We start from the raw sequence: 16,465 nt of genomic DNA, 5'->3' as shown, positions 1-16,465 counted from the left end.
CGCTGTCTCCCGGTCTCTTTATGCTCCGGCTCCACTCTCGCTGTTTCCCACTGTCTGATTGAACTCTCTCGCTGTCTCCCGGTCTCTTTATGCTCCGGCTCCACTCTCGCTGTTTCCCACTGTCTGATTGAACTCTCTCGCTGTCTCCCGGTCTCTTTATGCTCCGGCTCCACTCTCGCTGTTTCCCACTGTCTGATTGAACTCTCTCGCTGTCTCCCGGTCTCTTTATGCTCCGGCTCCACTCTCGCTGTTTCCCACTGTCTGATTGAACTCTCTCGCTCTCTCCCGGTCTCTTTATGCTCCGGCTCCACTCTCGCTGTTTCTCACTGAGTGAACTCTCTTGCGCTCTCCCCGTCTCTTTATGCTCCGGCTCCACTCTCGCTGTTTCCCGCTGTCTGATTGAACTCTCGCTCTCTCTCCCGGTCTCTTTATGCTCCGGCTCCACTCTCGCTGTTTCCCGCTGTCTGATTGAACTCTCGCTCTCTCTCCCGGTCTCTTTATGCTCCGGCTCCACTCTCGCTGTTTCCCACTGTCTGATTGAACTCTCGCTCTCTCCCGGTCTCTTTATGCTCCGGCTCCACTCTCGCTGTTTCCCGCTGTCTGATTGAACTCTCTCTCTCTCTCCCGGTCTCTTTATGCTCCGGCTCCACTCTCGCTGTTTCTCACTGAGTGAACTCTCTCGCTGTCTCCCGGTCTCTTTATGCTCCGGCTCCACTCTCGCTGTTTCCCGCTGTCTGATTGAACTCTCGCTCTCTCTCCCGGTCTCTTTATGCTCCGGCTCCACTCTCGCTGTTTCCCGCTGTCTGATTGAACTCTCGCTCTCTCCCGGTCTCTTTATGCTCCGGCTCCACTTTCGCTGTTTCCCGCTGTCTGATTGAACTCTCGCTCTCTCCCGGTCTCTTTATGCTCCGGCTCCACTCTCGCTGTTTCTCACTGAGTGAACTCTCTTGCGCTCTCCCCGTCTCTTTATACTCCGGCTCCACTCTCGCTGTTTCCCGCTGTCTGATTGAACTCTCGCTCTCTCCCGGTCTCTTGATGCTCCGGCTCCACTCTCGCTGTTTCCCACTGTCTGATTGAACTCTCACGCTCTCTCCCGGTCTCTTTATGCTCCGGCTCCACTCTCGCTGTTTCCCACTGTCTGATTGAACTCTCGCTCTCTCTCCCGGTCTCTTTATGCTCCAGCTCCACTTTCGCTGTTTCCCGCTGTCTGATTGACCTCTCACGCTCTCTCCCGGTCTCTTTATGCTCCGGCTCCACTCTCGCTGTTACCCACTGTCTGATTGAACTCTCGCTCTCTCTCCCGGTCTCTTTATGCTCCGGCTCCACTCTCGCGGTTTCCCGCTGTCTGATTGAACTCTCGCTCTCTCCCCGTCTCTTTATGCTCCGGCTCCGCTATCGCTGGTTTCTCACAGTCTGAGTGAACTCTCTTGCTCTCTCCCCGTCTCTTTATACTCCGGCTCCACTCTCGCTGTTTCTCACTGACTGATTGAACTCTCTCTCTCTCCCTCCCGGTCTCTTTATGCTCCGGCTCCACTCTCGCTGTTTCTCACTGATTGAACTCTCGCTCTCTCTCTCCCGGTCCCTTTATGCTCCGACTCCATTCTCGCTGTTTCCCACTGTCTGATTGAACTCTCTCTCTCTCTCCCGGTCTCTTTATGCTCCGGCTCCGCTATCGCTGTTTCTCACTGTCTGATTGAACGCTCTCTCTCTCCCGGTCTCTTTATGCTCCTGCTCTGCTCTCACTGTTTTCCCGCTGTCTGATTGAACTCTCTCGCTCTCTCCTGGTCTCTTTATGCTCCTGCTCCTCTCTCACTGTTTTCCCGCTGTCTGATTGAACTCTCTCGCTCTCTCCTGGTCTCTTTCTGCTCCTGCTCCTCTCTCACTGTTTTCCCGCTGTCTGATTGAACTCTCTTGCTCTTTCCTGGTCTCTTTATGCTCCTGCTCCTCTCTCACTGTTTTCCCGCTGTCTGATTGAACTCTCTCGCTCTCTCCTGGTCTCTTTCTGCTCCTGCTCCTCTCTCACTGTTTTCCCGCTGTCTGATTGAACTCTCTTGCTCTTTCCTGGTCTCTTTATGCTCCTGTTCTGCTCTCACTGTTTTCCCGCTGTCTGATTGAACTCTCTCGCTCTCTCCCAGTCTCTTTATGCTCCTGCTCTGCTCTCACTGTTTTCCCGCTGTCTGATTGAACTCTCTCGCTCTCTCCCAGTCTTTTTGTGCTCCTGCTCTGCTCTCACTGTTTTCCCGCTGTCTGATTGAACTCTCTTGCTCTTTCCTGGTCTCTTTATGCTCCTGCTCTGCTCTCACTGTTTTCCCGCTGTCTGATTGAACTCTCTTGCTCTTTCCTGGTCTCTTTATGCTCCTGCTCTGCTCTCACTGTTTTCCCGCTGTCTGATTGAACTCTCGCTCTCTCCCAGTCTTTTTGTGCTCCTGCTCTGCTCTCACTGTTTTCCCGCTGTCTGATTGAACTCTCTTGCTCTTTCCTGGTCTCTTTATGCTCCTGCTCTGCTCTCACTGTTTTCCCGCTGTCTGATTGAACTCTCCTGCTCTCTCCCAGTCTCTTTATGCTCCTGCTCTGCTCTCACTGTTTTCCCGCTGTCTGATTGAACTCTCTCGCTCTCTCCCAGTCTTTTTGTGCTCCTGCTCTGCTCTCACTGTTTTCCCGCTGTCTGATTGAACTCTCCTGCTCTCTCCCAGTCTCTTTATGCTCCTGCTCTGCTCTCACTGTTTTCCCGCTGTCTGATTGAACTCTCCTGCTCTCTCCCGGTCTCTTTATGCTCCTGCTCCACTCTCGCTGTTTCCCGCTGTCTGATTGAACTCTCGCTCTCTCCCGGTCTCTTTCTGCTCCGGCTCCACTCTCGCTGTTTCCCGCTGTCTGATTGAACTCTCGCTCTCTCCCGGTCTCTTTCTGCTCCGGCTCCACTCTCACTGTTTCCCGCTGTCTGATTGAACTCTCGCTCTCTCCCGGTCTCTTTATGCTCCTGCTCTGCTCTCACTGTTTTCCCGCTGTCTGATTGAACTCTCTCGCTCTCTCCCAGTCTTTTTGTGCTCCTGCTCTGCTCTCACTGTTTTCCCGCTGTCTGATTGAACTCTCCTGCTCTCTCCCAGTCTCTTTATGCTCCTGCTCTGCTCTCACTGTTTTCCCGCTGTCTGATTGAACTCTCCTGCTTTCTCCCGGTCTCTTTATGCTCCTGCTCCACTCTCGCTGTTTCCCGCTGTCTGATTGAACTCTCGCTCTCTCCCGGTCTCTTTCTGCTCCGGCTCCACTCTCGCTGTTTCCCACTGTCTGATTGAACTCTCTCGCTCTCTCCTGGTCTCTTTATGTTCCTTCTCTGCTCTCACTGTTTTCCCGCTGTCTGATTGAACTCTCTCGCTCTCTCTCCCGGTCTCTTTATGCTCCTGCTCCACTCTCGCTGTTTCCCGCTGTCTGATTGAACTCTCTCGCCCTCTCTCCCGGTCTCTTTATGCTCCGGCTCCACTCTCGCTGTTTCCTGCTGTCTGATTGAACTCTCGCTCTCTCCTGGTCTCTTTATGCTCCGGCTCCACTCTTGCTGTTTCCCGCTGTCTGATTGAACTCTCTCGCTCTCTCCTGGTCTCTTTATGTTCCTTCTCTGCTCTCACTGTTTTCCCGCTGTCTGATTGAACTCTCTCGCTCTCTCCCGGTCTCTTTATGCTCCGGCTCCACTCTCGCTGTTTCCCACTGTCTGATTGAACTCTCTCGCTCTCTCCCGGTCTCTTTATGCTCCGGCTCCACTTTCGCTGTTTCCCACTGTCTGATTGAACTCTCTCTCTCTCCCGGTCTCTTTATGCTCCGGCTCCAATCTTGCTGTTTCCCACTGTCTGATTGAACTCTCTCGCTCTCTCCCGGTCTCTTTATGCTCCGGCTCCACTCTCGCTGTTTCCCACTGTCTGATTGAACTCTCTCGCTCTCTCCCGGTCTCTTTATGCTCCGGCTCCACTTTCGCTGTTTCCCACTGTCTGATTGAACTCTCTCTCTCTCCCGGTCTCTTTATGCTCCGGCTCCAATCTCGCTGTTTCCCACCTACTGATTGAACTCTCTCTCTCTCCCGGTCTCTTTATGCTCCGGCTCCGCTCTCGTTGTTTTCCGCTGTCTGAGTAAACTCTCTCTCTCTCCCGGTCTCTTTATGCTCCGGCTCCAATCTCGCTGTTTCCCACCTACTGATTGAACTCTCTCTCTCTCCCGGTCTCTTTATGCTCCGGCTCCAATCTCACTGTTTCCCACTGTCTGATTGAACTCTCTCTCTCTCCCGGTCTCTTTATGCTCCGGCTCCGCTCTCGTTGTTTTCCGCTGTCTGAGTGAACTTGGGAATGGGGGTAAGGTACTGACGGATAGAGATGTGATTTGGACAGGTTGAGTGAGTGGGCAAATACATGTCAGATGCAGTATAATGTGGATAAATGTGAGGTTATCCACTTTTGTGGCAAAAACAGGAAGGCAGATTATTATCTGAAAAGCGCTAGATTGGGAAAGGGGGAGGTACAGCGAGACCTGGTGTCCTTGTGCACCAGTCGCTAACAGTAAGCATGCAGGTGCATCAGGCAGTTAAGAAGGCAAATGGTATGTTGTCCTTCATAGCGAGACGATTCAAGTACAGGAGCAAGGATGTCTTGCTGCAATTATACAAGGCCTTGGTGAGACCACATCTGGAGTATTGTGTTCAGTTTTTGGTCTCCTTATCTGAGGAAGGATGTTCTTGTTATGGAGGGAGTGCAGCGAAGGTTCACCAGACTGATTCCTGGGATGGCAGGACTGACATATGAAGAGAGATTGGGTCAATTAGGCTTGTATTCGCTGGAGTTCAGAAGAATGAGAGGGGATCTCATAGAAACCTACAAAATTCTAACAGGACTTGACAGATTAGATGCAGGAAGGATGTTCCTGATGGCGGCGCAGTCGAGGACCAGGGGTCACAGTCTAAGGATAAGGGGTAAGCCATTTAGAACTGAGATGAAGAGAGACTTCTTCACCCAGAAAGTGGTGAACCTGTGGAATTCTCTACCACGGAAAGCAGTTGAGGACAAATTAAATATATTCAAGAAAGAGTTAGATATAGTTCTTAGGGCTAATGGGATCAAGAGATACGGGGAGAAAGCGGGAACAGGTTACTGAGTTTGGATGATCAGCCATGATCGTATTGAATGGCAGAGCAGGCTCGAAGGGCCGAATGGCCTACTCCTCCTATGTTTCTATGATTGATGAGGGTGGTGCAGTGTATGTGGTCTTCATGGACTTTAGTAAGGCATTTGACAAGGTCCCACATGGCAGACTAGTCAGTAAAATGAAAGCCCATGGAATACAGGGCAATGTGGCAGGTTGGATTCCAAATTGGCTCTGGGAAACAAATGGTAGTAGTCGACGGATGTTTTTGTGAATGGAAAGCTGTTTCCAGTGGCTTTCCACAGGGCTCAGTCTTGGGTCCCTTGCTGTTTGTGGTATTTATTAATGATTTGGACTTAAATGTGGGAGGCATGATTGGGAAATTTGATGATGACATAAAAATTGGCCGTGTAGTTGATAGTGAAGAGGATAACTGTACACTCCAGAATGATATCAATGGTTTGGTTGAGTGGGCGGAAAAGTGGTAAATGGAATTCAATCCACATAAGTGTGAGGTAATGCATTTGAGGAGGGCAAATAAAGCGAGGGAAGACACAATAAATGGATATTGAGAGGGATAGAAGAAGTGAGAGACCTTGGAGTGCATGTGCACAGGTCCCTGATGGTGGCAGGACAGGTAGATAGAGTGGTGAAGTAGGCATATGGAATGCTTTCCTTTATTGACCGAGGTATAGAATACAAAAGCAGGGATGTAATTCGGGAACTGTATAAAATGCTGATTAGGCCACAGTTGGAGTATTGCATACAGTTCTGGTCACCACATTACAGAAAGGACATAATTCCTCTGGAGAGAGTACAGAGGATATTCACAAGAACGTTGCCAGGGTTCAAAAACTGCAGCTATGAAGAAGGATTGGATAGGCTTGTTCCGAAGAAGGGTCACTGACCCAAAACGTTAACTCTGCTTCTCTTTCCACAGATGTTGCCAGACCTGCTGAGTGGTTCCAGCATTTCTTGTTTTTATTTCAGATTTCCAGCATCCGCAGTATTTTGCTTTTATTATATTGGATAGGCTCGTGTTGTTTTCCTTAGAACAGAGGAGGCTGAGGGGTGACTTAATTGAGGTGTACGAAATTATGAGGGGCCTAGATAGTGTAGACAGGAAGGACCTGTTTCCCCTCGCGGAGAGGGCAATTACCAGGGGGCACAGATTTAAGGTGATTGGTAGAAGGATTAGAGGGGACATGAGGAAAACTTTTTCACCCAGAGGGTGGTGGGTGTCTGGAATTCACTGCCAGGAATAGTGGTGGAGGCAGAAACCCTCAATTCTTTTGACAGGTACCTGGACCTGCACCTGAAGTGCTGTAACCTGCAAGGCTATGGACCAGGTGCCGGAAGGTGGAATTAGATTGGGCGGCTAGATTCTATTTTTTTTTCTTCTCGGCTAGCACGGACACGACTGGCTGAATGGCCCCCTTCTGTGCCGTAATTTTTCTATGATTCTATGGTTCTAAAGAAATTTAGGGATGGGCAACAAATGCTGGCTTAGCCAGCGACACTCGCATCCCATGAAAGAATAAAAAAAGAAATCCGATCAGGTAACTGGATTGTTTTGAGACAAATCCTGGCTTAATGTGCAGATAAGTCAATTTTGCAGTGGATTTCAGTCATGTTTCATGGTTGCAGAGCAGTTGTGGCAGTGGAGTGGGAGCAGGTCAGCCATGATCTTATTGAATGGCGGAGTAGGCTCGAGGGGCTGAATGGCCTACTTCTAATTTGTATGTTCGTATGTAGGTCACCTTTGTTACTGGGTTTCTGTTCAAAACTTAAATTCATTGTCCATTTAACCCAGAGTTGATGGTTTCAGTTAGACTTCAATTTTGTTGGCTGCAGATTTTGTTCTAGGACTGGAATGCTATTTGTGCCTTCAGTATTTCATCATGCTCTCCACAAAGTTTACTACTTTTGTTGCTTTGAAAGCTCCTGAAACTAATGAGTACTTTCTCCCTTTCTCTAGGTCGAGCTGAAGTTGATGGTCATGTTTGTGTCATTGCCTCCTGTATGTGTTGCCCAGTTACTGCTCATGGTGAAGACCTGGGGAGTGGGGCTTTGATAATTCCATGTTATAACTAACTGTCGAGTGCTGTCTTGACTCTCCAGTGCAGTACTGAGGGAGTGCTGTACTGTTGGAGGTGCCATCTTTCAGACGTTAAACCAAAGTCCTGTCTGCCCTTTCGTGGATGTTAAAGATCTGGAATGCACTGCCTGAAGAGGTGGTAGAGGCAGGAACCCTCGCAACATTTAAGTAGTATTTAGATGAGCACTTGAAACGCCATAGCATACAAGGCTACAGGCCAAGTGCAGGAATATGGGATTAGAATAGTTGGGTGCTGGATGGCCAGCACAGACACGATGAGCTGAAGGACCTGTTTCTGTGCTGTATAACTCTATGACTCTATTATTTTGAAGAAGAACAGGGGAGTTATCCCTGGTAACCCGACCAATATTTATCCTTCAATCAATATCACAAAAAACAGATCATCTGGTCATCACACCAGTTTTTGGAAGATTGCTGTGGGCAAATTGGCTGCCGTTTTTCCTGAATAGTGATTACTTGATTGATTTTGAAGCGTTTTGTGATGTCCTGTTGTCATGAAAAGTGCTATATAAATGCAATCACTTTCTTTTATGATGTCAATCAGATTATTAAAACACCATCTGAACTGGTTTCTCTCTAGAATCGCTGTTACTATGATGGGACAGTGAGAGGGTTCTCTGGATCCCAGGTAGCTGCAAGTATATGTTCAGGTCTCAGGTGAGCAGTAACCTGTTAAAACTTTTTGAGTTCTTGAACATAACATGAACCTGAATAATACCGTATGCTGACGTCACTGGAGTGGAGCAATGGAACTTGAAACTATCACCTTAAATAATGACCTATTCTTTGAGACCCTAGGCCTCTTGCCTATCCTTGAATTCCTACTCCTCCAGATGAGGCCTACTGCAGGGCAGTATGTCTCAACTGACTGGACATATCATCCTCCACACTTATACCAGCTGCTTCCGAGACCTCCCTGCTTTGTGTAACTGGTATTATAAGGTATGTGCGGAGGCTCTGTTTCATACAAGGCACAGCAAGAGCTCCTAGAACAGGGCATATTTGGTTTTGGATTATTTCCAGACCTTTCTTCCGCATCCTGCTGGAAAACATATGCCCTACTCATTTACTGCACCTGACTGCCACACTGGTTGAATTTATTAATACCTTAAAATGGTCAAACACAAAAAAGTTCCAGATAATTCCAGAAATAACATACACAACATTTATTAGAATACTTACATCGATATATGTGTCTGTTGCTTGGCACTCTGTTTTGCTTGGTGACCATTTAATGTGTGGGGGTGTGGGGAGACTTCAAATTACCATTTGGGTAGGCGAGTTCTTTTATTGGGAACACAAGGTCAGAAATGACCGCTTTGTGGAGTTCTTTTTGTAAGCATCCAAGACCTGTCTAACCTTCATTCTTTCTCTTGTGTTGCTGTTAGCGCTCTAATTATTCTCACAAACCAGAGTTATGTTATTGAGCATCTTGAGAGAGATGGACACGGGTACCACCTGGTGTATAGACCTGAGCATCTCAAATCAAGAGAGATTAGGTGCAGAGGCAGACACCTAATCCCTGAACATACTCAGCACCCAAATCAGGTAAGCATCGTGCTTTGTGTTTAACTAAGATGGGTTGGTGCAGTTGTTTAGCAGGTTGAGGAATCTGTGCAGTGGAGATTATTAGTGGACATATCAAAACATATCTGTACATGCTGTACAGAACTTTAGTTAGGCCACACTTAGAATATTGCGTGCAATTCTGGTCGCCACACTACCAGAAGGGCATGGAGGCTTTGGAGAGGGTACAGAAGAGGTTTATCAGGATGTTGCCTGGTCTGGAGGGCATTAGCTATGAGGAGAGGCTGGATAAACTCGGATTGTTTTCACTGGAACGACGGAGGTGAAGGGGCGACATGATAGAGGTTTACAAAGTTATAAGTGGCATGGACAGAGTGGATAGTCAGAAGCTTTTTCCCAGGGTGGAAGAGTCAGTTACTAGGGGACATAGGTTTAAGGTGCGAGGGGCAAAGTTTAGAGGGGATGTGCAGGGCAAGTTCTTTACACAGAGGGTGGTGAGTGCCTGGAACTTGCTGCCGGGGGAGGTGGTGGAAGCAGATACGATAGCGACATTTCAGAGGCATCTTGACAAATACATGAATAGGAAGGGAATAGAGGGATATGGGCCCCGGAAGTGCAGTAGGTTTTAGTTCAGACAGGCATCAAGATCGGCGCAGGCTTGGAGGGCCGAATGGCCTGTTCCTGTGCTGTACTGTTCTTTGTTCTGTCTATGAATTCGAATCATAGTGATACCACACAGAAGGAGGCCATTTGGCCCCTTCAATTAGTCACACTACACTGCTCTTGTGCCAGAACTGGTATTTTTTTTCAGTGTAAATCAATAGACAGGAAAAGGCTAGCTGGTCTATCTAGGCTTGTGTGTTGCCTTATGCATCAGGTCAAGAGATTCCCGAACCTCTCGGTGCCATGTAGTTTCTTGGGAGAGGCATGCCAGTGACTTGTGAAAGTGTGATTTGCAACGAATACAGAATTCAAATGATAACTCCAATCTCTTTCCTTTTTTGGTCCAAATTTTTCCCCTTTTCTCTTCCAAAGGCACTGATTTGACACAGTTCTTTAGCCATTCATGTTGGCCAAGACATTATGTAAGTAAGCTATTCATTCAACCATGCAAGACTTCACAAGCAAACCTGATCCAGCCTTTGCTTGATGTCCGTTGATCGTCCGTTTCTAGCAGGGTCACTGGTCAGGAGCAGAAACCTTGTCTGATTGCACTGCCACTATTCCACCCCCACTCCCACCCCCACCAGCCGAAACCAGACAAGCTGAGGCCGTATTCTGCTCTAGCTGAATTCAAGTAATGCAGCATAGACCAAGAATCAAACCTGGAACCTATAGGCTGTGTGGCTTAGCACTATCAAGTGATGCCTTATCCACTGTGTACGTTCCCCTACAGAGACCACGCAAATGGCATGGCTGAAATATCGCAATAAGGAGCCTGTGGGAGCAGGTACAATCAGGCTGCTGTGTTTAGATAATCCCAGAAGGCTTTTGTCCCTTCATGCAAGAAGATCTAGGATAGTCTGACTCGAAGCATTGATAACAGTTGAGTATTTAAAACAAGAACAGAGTCAGATACACAAAGTATGCTAAACAACAATTTAAACTGAGTAACAAATATGAAGCCGGTTGTGTTCGGGATAGAGTTGTATTCTAACATCAGTTATTGATGACGGGTTGCATCTAAACTGGAAGGGCACGAATATCCTGGCTGCAAGGTTTGCTAGCGTCACTCGGGAGGGTTTAATGTGGCAGGGGGGTGGGAACCAGAGCAGTAGGACAGCTGGTGAAGTAAATGAGGAGGACATAGTAAATAAGGCCAGTAGGACTAAGAGGAAGAGCAGGCAGGGAGATGTTGCTGAGCACAGCGGGACTGGTGGTCTGAAGTGCATTTGTTTCAATGCGAGAAGTATAACAGGTAAGGCAGATGAACTTAGAGCTTGGATTAGTACTTGGAAATATGATGTTGTTGCTTTTACAGAGACTTGGTTGAGGGAAGGGCAGGATTGGCAGCTAAATGTTCCAGGCTTTAGAAGCTTCAGGCGGGATAGAGGGGGATGTAAAAGGGGTGGGGGAGTTGCATTACTGGTTAAGGAGAATATCACAGCTGTACTGCTGGAGGACACCTCAGAGGGGTCATGCAGCGAGGCAATATGGGTGGAGCTCAGGAATAGGAAGGGTACAGTCACGATATTGGGGGTTTACTACAGGCCTCCCAACAGCCAGCGGGAGGTAGAGGAGCAGATATGTAGACAGATTTTGGAAAGATGTAAAGGTAACAGGGTTGTAGTGGTGGGTGATTTTAACTTCCCCAATATTGACTGGGACTCACTTAGTGCTCGGGGCTTGGATGGGGCAGAATTTGAGAGGAGCATCCAGGAGGGCTTCTTGAAACAGTATGTAGATATGCCAACTAGGGATGGGGCCATTCTGGACCTGGTATTGGGGAATGAGCCTGGCCAGGTGGTCGAAGTTTCAGTGGGGGAGCATTTCGGGAGCAGTGGCCATAATTCCATAAGTTTTAAGGAACTTGTGGATAAGGATAAGAGTAGTCCTCGGGTGAAGGTGCTAAATTGGAGGAAGCCTAATTATAACAATATTAGGCAGGAACTGAAGAATTTAGATTGGGGGCGGCTGTTTGAGGGTAAGTCAACATCTGACATGTGGGAGTCTTTCAAACGTCAGCTGATTAGAATCCAGGACCAGCATGTTCCTGTGAGGAAGAAGGATAAGTTTGGCAAGTTTCGGGAATCTTGGATAACGTGGGATATTGTGAGCCAAGTCAAAAAGAAAAAGGAAGCATTTGTAAGGGCTGGAAGGCTAGGAACAGATGAAGCACTTGAGGAATATAAAGACAGTAGGAAGGAACTTAAGCAAGGAGTTAGGAGGGCTAAAAGGGGTCATGAAAAGTCATTGGCAAACAGGATTAAGGAAAATCACAAGGCTTTTTATACATATATAAAGAGCAAGAGGTTAACCAGGAAAAGGGTTGTCCCACTCAAGGACAGAGATGGGAATCTATGCGTGGAGCCAGAGGAAATGGGCGAGGTGGTAAATGAGTACTTTGCATCAGTATTCACCAAGGAGAAGGACTTGGTGGATGATGAGCTTAGGGAAGGGAGTGCAGATAGTCTCAGTCATCTCATTATCAAAAAAGAGGAGGTGTTGGGTGTCTTGCAAAGCATTAAGGTAGATAAGTCCCCAGGGCCTGATGGGATCTACCCTAGAATACTGAGAGTGGCAAGGGAAGAAATTGCTGGGGCCTTGACAGAAATCTTTGCATCCTCATTGGCTACAGGTGAGGTCCCAGAGGACTGGACAATAGCCAATGTTGTTCCTTTGTTTAAGAAGGGTAGCAAGGATAATCCAGGAAATAATAGGCCGCTGAGCCTTATGTCAGTGGTAGGGAAACTATTGGAGAGGATTCTTCGGGACAGGATTTACTCCCATTTGGAAACAAACGAACTTATTAGCGAGAGACAGCATGGTTTTGTGAAGGGGAGGTCGTGTCTTACTAATTTGATTGAGTTTTTTGAGGAAGTGACGAAGATGATTGATGAGGGAAGGGCAGTGGATGTTGTCTATATGGACTTTAGTAAAGCCTTTGACAAGGTCCCGCATGGCAGACTGGTACAAAAGGTGAAGTCACACGGGATCAGAGGTGAGCTGGCAAGATGGATACAGAACTGGCTCAGTCACAGAAGACAGAGGGTAACAGTGGATGGGTGTTTTTCTGAATGGAGGGATGTGACTAGTGGTGTTCCGCAGGGATCAGTGCTGGGACCTTTGCTGTTTGTAGTATATATAAATGATTTGGAGGAAAATGTAGCTGGTCTGATGAGTCAGTTTGCGGACGACACAAAGGGTTGTGGAGTTGCGGATAATGATGAGGATTGTCAGAGGATACAGCAGGATATAGATCGGTTGGAACTTGGGCGGAGAAATGGCAGATGGAGTTTAATCTGGACAAATATGAGGTAATGCATTTTGGAAGGTCTAATGCAGGTGGGAGGTATACAGTAAATGGCAGAACCCTTAGGAGTATTGACAGGCAGAGAGATCTGGGCGTACAGGTCCGGAGGTCACTGAAAGTGGCAACGCAGGTGGATAAGGTAGTCAAGAAGGCATACAGCATGCTTGCCTTCATCGGTCGGGGCATAGAGTATAAAAATTGGCAAGTCATGTTGCAGCTGTACAGAACCTTAGTTAGGCCACACTTAGAATATTGCGTGCATTTCTGGTCGCCACACTACCAGAAGGACGTGAAGGCTTTGGAGAGGGTCCAGAGGAGGTTTACCAGGATGTTGCCTGTTCTGGAGGGCATTAGCTTTGAGGAGAGGTTGGAAAAACTCGGATTGTTTTCACTGGGTGGAGGGGCGACATGATAGAGGTTTACAAAGTTATGAGCGGCATGGACAGAGTGGGTAGTCAGAAGCTTTTTCCCAGGGTGGAAGAGTCAGTTACTAGGGGGCATAGGTTTAAGGTGTGAGGGGTAAATTTTTCGAGGGGATGTGCAAGGCAAGTTTTTTACACAGAGGGTGGTGAGTGCCTGGAACTTGCTGCCAGGGGAGGTGGTGGAAGCAGATACGATAGCGACGTTTAAGAGACATCTTGACAACTATATGAATAGGAAGGGAATAGAGGGATATGGGCCCCGGAAGTGCAGAAGGTGTTAGTTTCGGCAGGCATCAAGATCGGCGCAGGCTTGGAGGGCCGAATGGCCTGTTCCTGTGCTGTACTGTTCTTTGTTCTTCTCGCTGTTGTGCCTTAGTCACACTATTTCTTTACCAAAAAGCATGAGTTTTGGACCCAACTTTATGGTAGAAAGTGATTCCCGATAATCAGCAAGCATGGACCCGTTCAGGTTGCTTCCCCTTCATTAAAATGGGCTAATGGAAGACTACCAACAGTGGATCCTAAGGCAGGTGACGTTGACAAGCCCAAAGGTTAGAGAGACCTTTAACCTTTTTGTTCAACTACCTTGCAAACCCCTGAAATTTCCAACAAACTGTTAAGCATGTAACCATGTCTGTTCCCAGACATGGCCCTCTGTCGAGTCGTCTTTCTTCGCAGCTGCTTGCTCTACCTCTTCCTGGGGAGGAACAGCCTATCTTTTCTCAGACATATGAGACTACATTATTGTTGCAGAAACTTAAGACACATTATGTTACAGAGCTGATAACAGATTCAAACTATGGATGATGTAGTTCAAGTTATCGTAATTAAGTTTAATCACATGTTGTTTGAGCAAGCTAGCTCCGCAGTTGTCTGTTTAACGTACTGAGTGAATGATTCGGTTAAAATAAATCATTTGGTTAACACAGATGTTAACTCAGATTAGATGTTTCAAGATGGTCTTTCTCAAGGAGAAGGCGTAAATTTGAAATTACTCACATAAGGCCACCAGCTGAATCTCTTCCATTACCTTTCAAAAAACCCTTTTAATTTGTCAATTTTCAGCAATAAAAAATCCGTTCCACATGTGCGGCAAGAAGCGAGTGCTTGTCTTGGCAACAACTGCAGATGTTGGAAGTGGCACCTGCAGTGAGATTGAACAATGTCCAATGACCTGGTCCAGATAAATGGGATGAAGATTGGAATTGTATACAGGTCGAAGGACCTTATGTGAAGGGATTTTAACAAGTCTCAACCAAGATATTAGTGGACACAGTCTAGCATCACAATTGAGTGAATCATGGAGCACCAAATTGGTTCTGGCAGTCAGCATTGCTGCAAGGATGTCTGTCTTGGTAAACAAAAATATCCCAGATGTAATGAAGTTGCTCAGGTGGGGCTTGGCTTAAAGTGTAGTTAAATAGTGTTTGACAGAACAGTTTAGAGGGAGCTTTACTCTGTATCTAACACATTCTTTCTTTTTCAGCAGTCAACCCTGTTTTTTCTCGGAAGCCTTTATACCCCAGACCGCTTTTATTTTTTGTCGAGGGGGCCTTTATTCCTCAGGCCCCCTTGATATGTATTTTAAATAAATAACTATTAAAAACAGGTAAATAAAACAAAACTGAAAGTAAAATTCAGTTTTCTGCATCTATGATGCACTCCAGCCTCTGCGGTGTCCACCAGTTGTGGAAGGCCTCAAGCGAACTGGCGGACACAGCATGCTCCTTCTCCAGGGACGTAGAAACATAGAAAATAGGAGCAGGAGTAGGCCATTCGGTCCTTCGAGCCTGCTCCGCCATTTATTATGATCATGGATGATCATCCAACTCAGTAACCTGTTCCCGCTTTCCCCCCATACCCTTTGATCCCTTTAGACCCAAGAGCTATATCTAATTCCTTTTTGAAAACATACAATGTTTTGGCCTCAACTGCTTTCTGTGGGAGCGAATTCCACAGGCTCACCACTCTCTGGGTGAAGAAATTTCTCCTCATCTCAGTCCTGAAAGGTTTACCCCGTATCCTTAGACTATGACCCCTGGTTCTGGATTCCCCACCATCGGGAACATCCTTCCTACATCGACCCTGTCAAGTCCTGTTAGAATTTTATAGGTTTCTATGAGATCCCCCCTCACTCTTCTGAACTCTAGCAAATATAATCCTAACTGATTCAATCTCTGCTCATATGTCAGTCCCACCATCCTAGGAATCAGCCTGGTAAAGCTTCGCTGCACTCCCTCTATAGCAAGAACATCCTTCCTCAGATAAGGAGAGCAGAACTGCACACACTATTCCAGATGTGGCCTCACCAAGGCCCTGTATAATTGGAGCAAGACATCCCTGCTTCTGTACTCGAATCCTCTCGCTATGAAGGCCAACATACCATTTGCCTTTTTTACCGCCTGTTGCACCTGCATGCTTACCTTCAGCGACTGGTGTACGAGAACACCCAGGTCTCGCTGCCTATTCCCCTCTCTCAGTTTCTAGCCGTTCAGATAATAATTTGCCTTCCTGTTTTTACTACAAAAGTGGATAACCTCACATTTATCCACATTATACTGCATCTGCCATGCATTAGCCCACTCACTCAACTTGTCCAAATCACCCTGAAGCCTCTCTGCGTCCTCCTCACAACTTACCCTCCCACCCAGTTTTGTGTCATCTGCAAATTTGGAGATATTACATTTAGTTCTCTCATTTAAATCATTAATATAGTGAATAGCTGGGGTCCTAGCACCGATCCCTGTGGTACCCCACTAGCCACTGCCTGCCATTCGGAAAAAGACCCATTTATCCCTACACTTTGTTTCCTGTCTGCCAACCAATTTTCTATCCATTGCAATACACTACCCCCAATCCCATACGCTTTAATTTTACACGCTAATCTCTTAGGTGGGACTTTGTCGAAAGCCTTCTGAAAGTCCAAATAAGCCACATCCACTGGCTCTCCCTCATCAACTCTACTAGTTACATCCTCGAAGACGTCTAGGAGATTTGTCAAGCATGATTTCCCTTTTGTAAATCCATGCTGACTCTGCCCAATTCTACCACTGTTCTGTCTAAGTGCTCTGCTATCAAATCTTTGTCAATGGACTCCAGAATTTTCCCCACTACCGACGTCAGGCTGACTGGTCTATAATTCCCTGCTTTCTCTCTACCTCCCTTTTTAAATAGTGGGGTTACATTAGCTACCCTCCAATCTGTAGGAACTGTTCCAGAGTCTGTAGAATCTTGGAAGATGACCACCAATACATCCACTATTTTCAGGGCCACTTCCTTAAGTACTCTGGGATGCATACCATTAGGCCC

The 16,465-nt window shown here is 47.1% G+C and overlaps 1 protein-coding gene across 1 annotated transcript in view; it reads left to right on the top strand.

The window, feature by feature from the left end:
- The window catches only part of LOC137377633 (disintegrin and metalloproteinase domain-containing protein 12-like), a 136,816-nt gene that overhangs the window by 64,192 nt on the left and 56,159 nt on the right, over positions 1-16,465 (top strand). The window contains exons 4-5 of the mRNA XM_068047495.1: positions 7,815-7,891; positions 8,623-8,782. Coding sequence (XP_067903596.1) covers positions 7,815-7,891; positions 8,623-8,782 — 237 coding nt within the window. The remainder of the gene's footprint in view (positions 1-7,814; positions 7,892-8,622; positions 8,783-16,465) is intronic.

The sequence above is a fragment of the Heterodontus francisci genome, chromosome 1 (genome assembly GCF_036365525.1).
Source record: "Heterodontus francisci isolate sHetFra1 chromosome 1, sHetFra1.hap1, whole genome shotgun sequence".
Classification (NCBI taxonomy): Eukaryota; Metazoa; Chordata; class Chondrichthyes; order Heterodontiformes; family Heterodontidae; genus Heterodontus; species Heterodontus francisci.
Note: the sequence above shows the minus strand (reverse complement) of the source record. Positions and strands in the feature narration are given on the sequence as shown.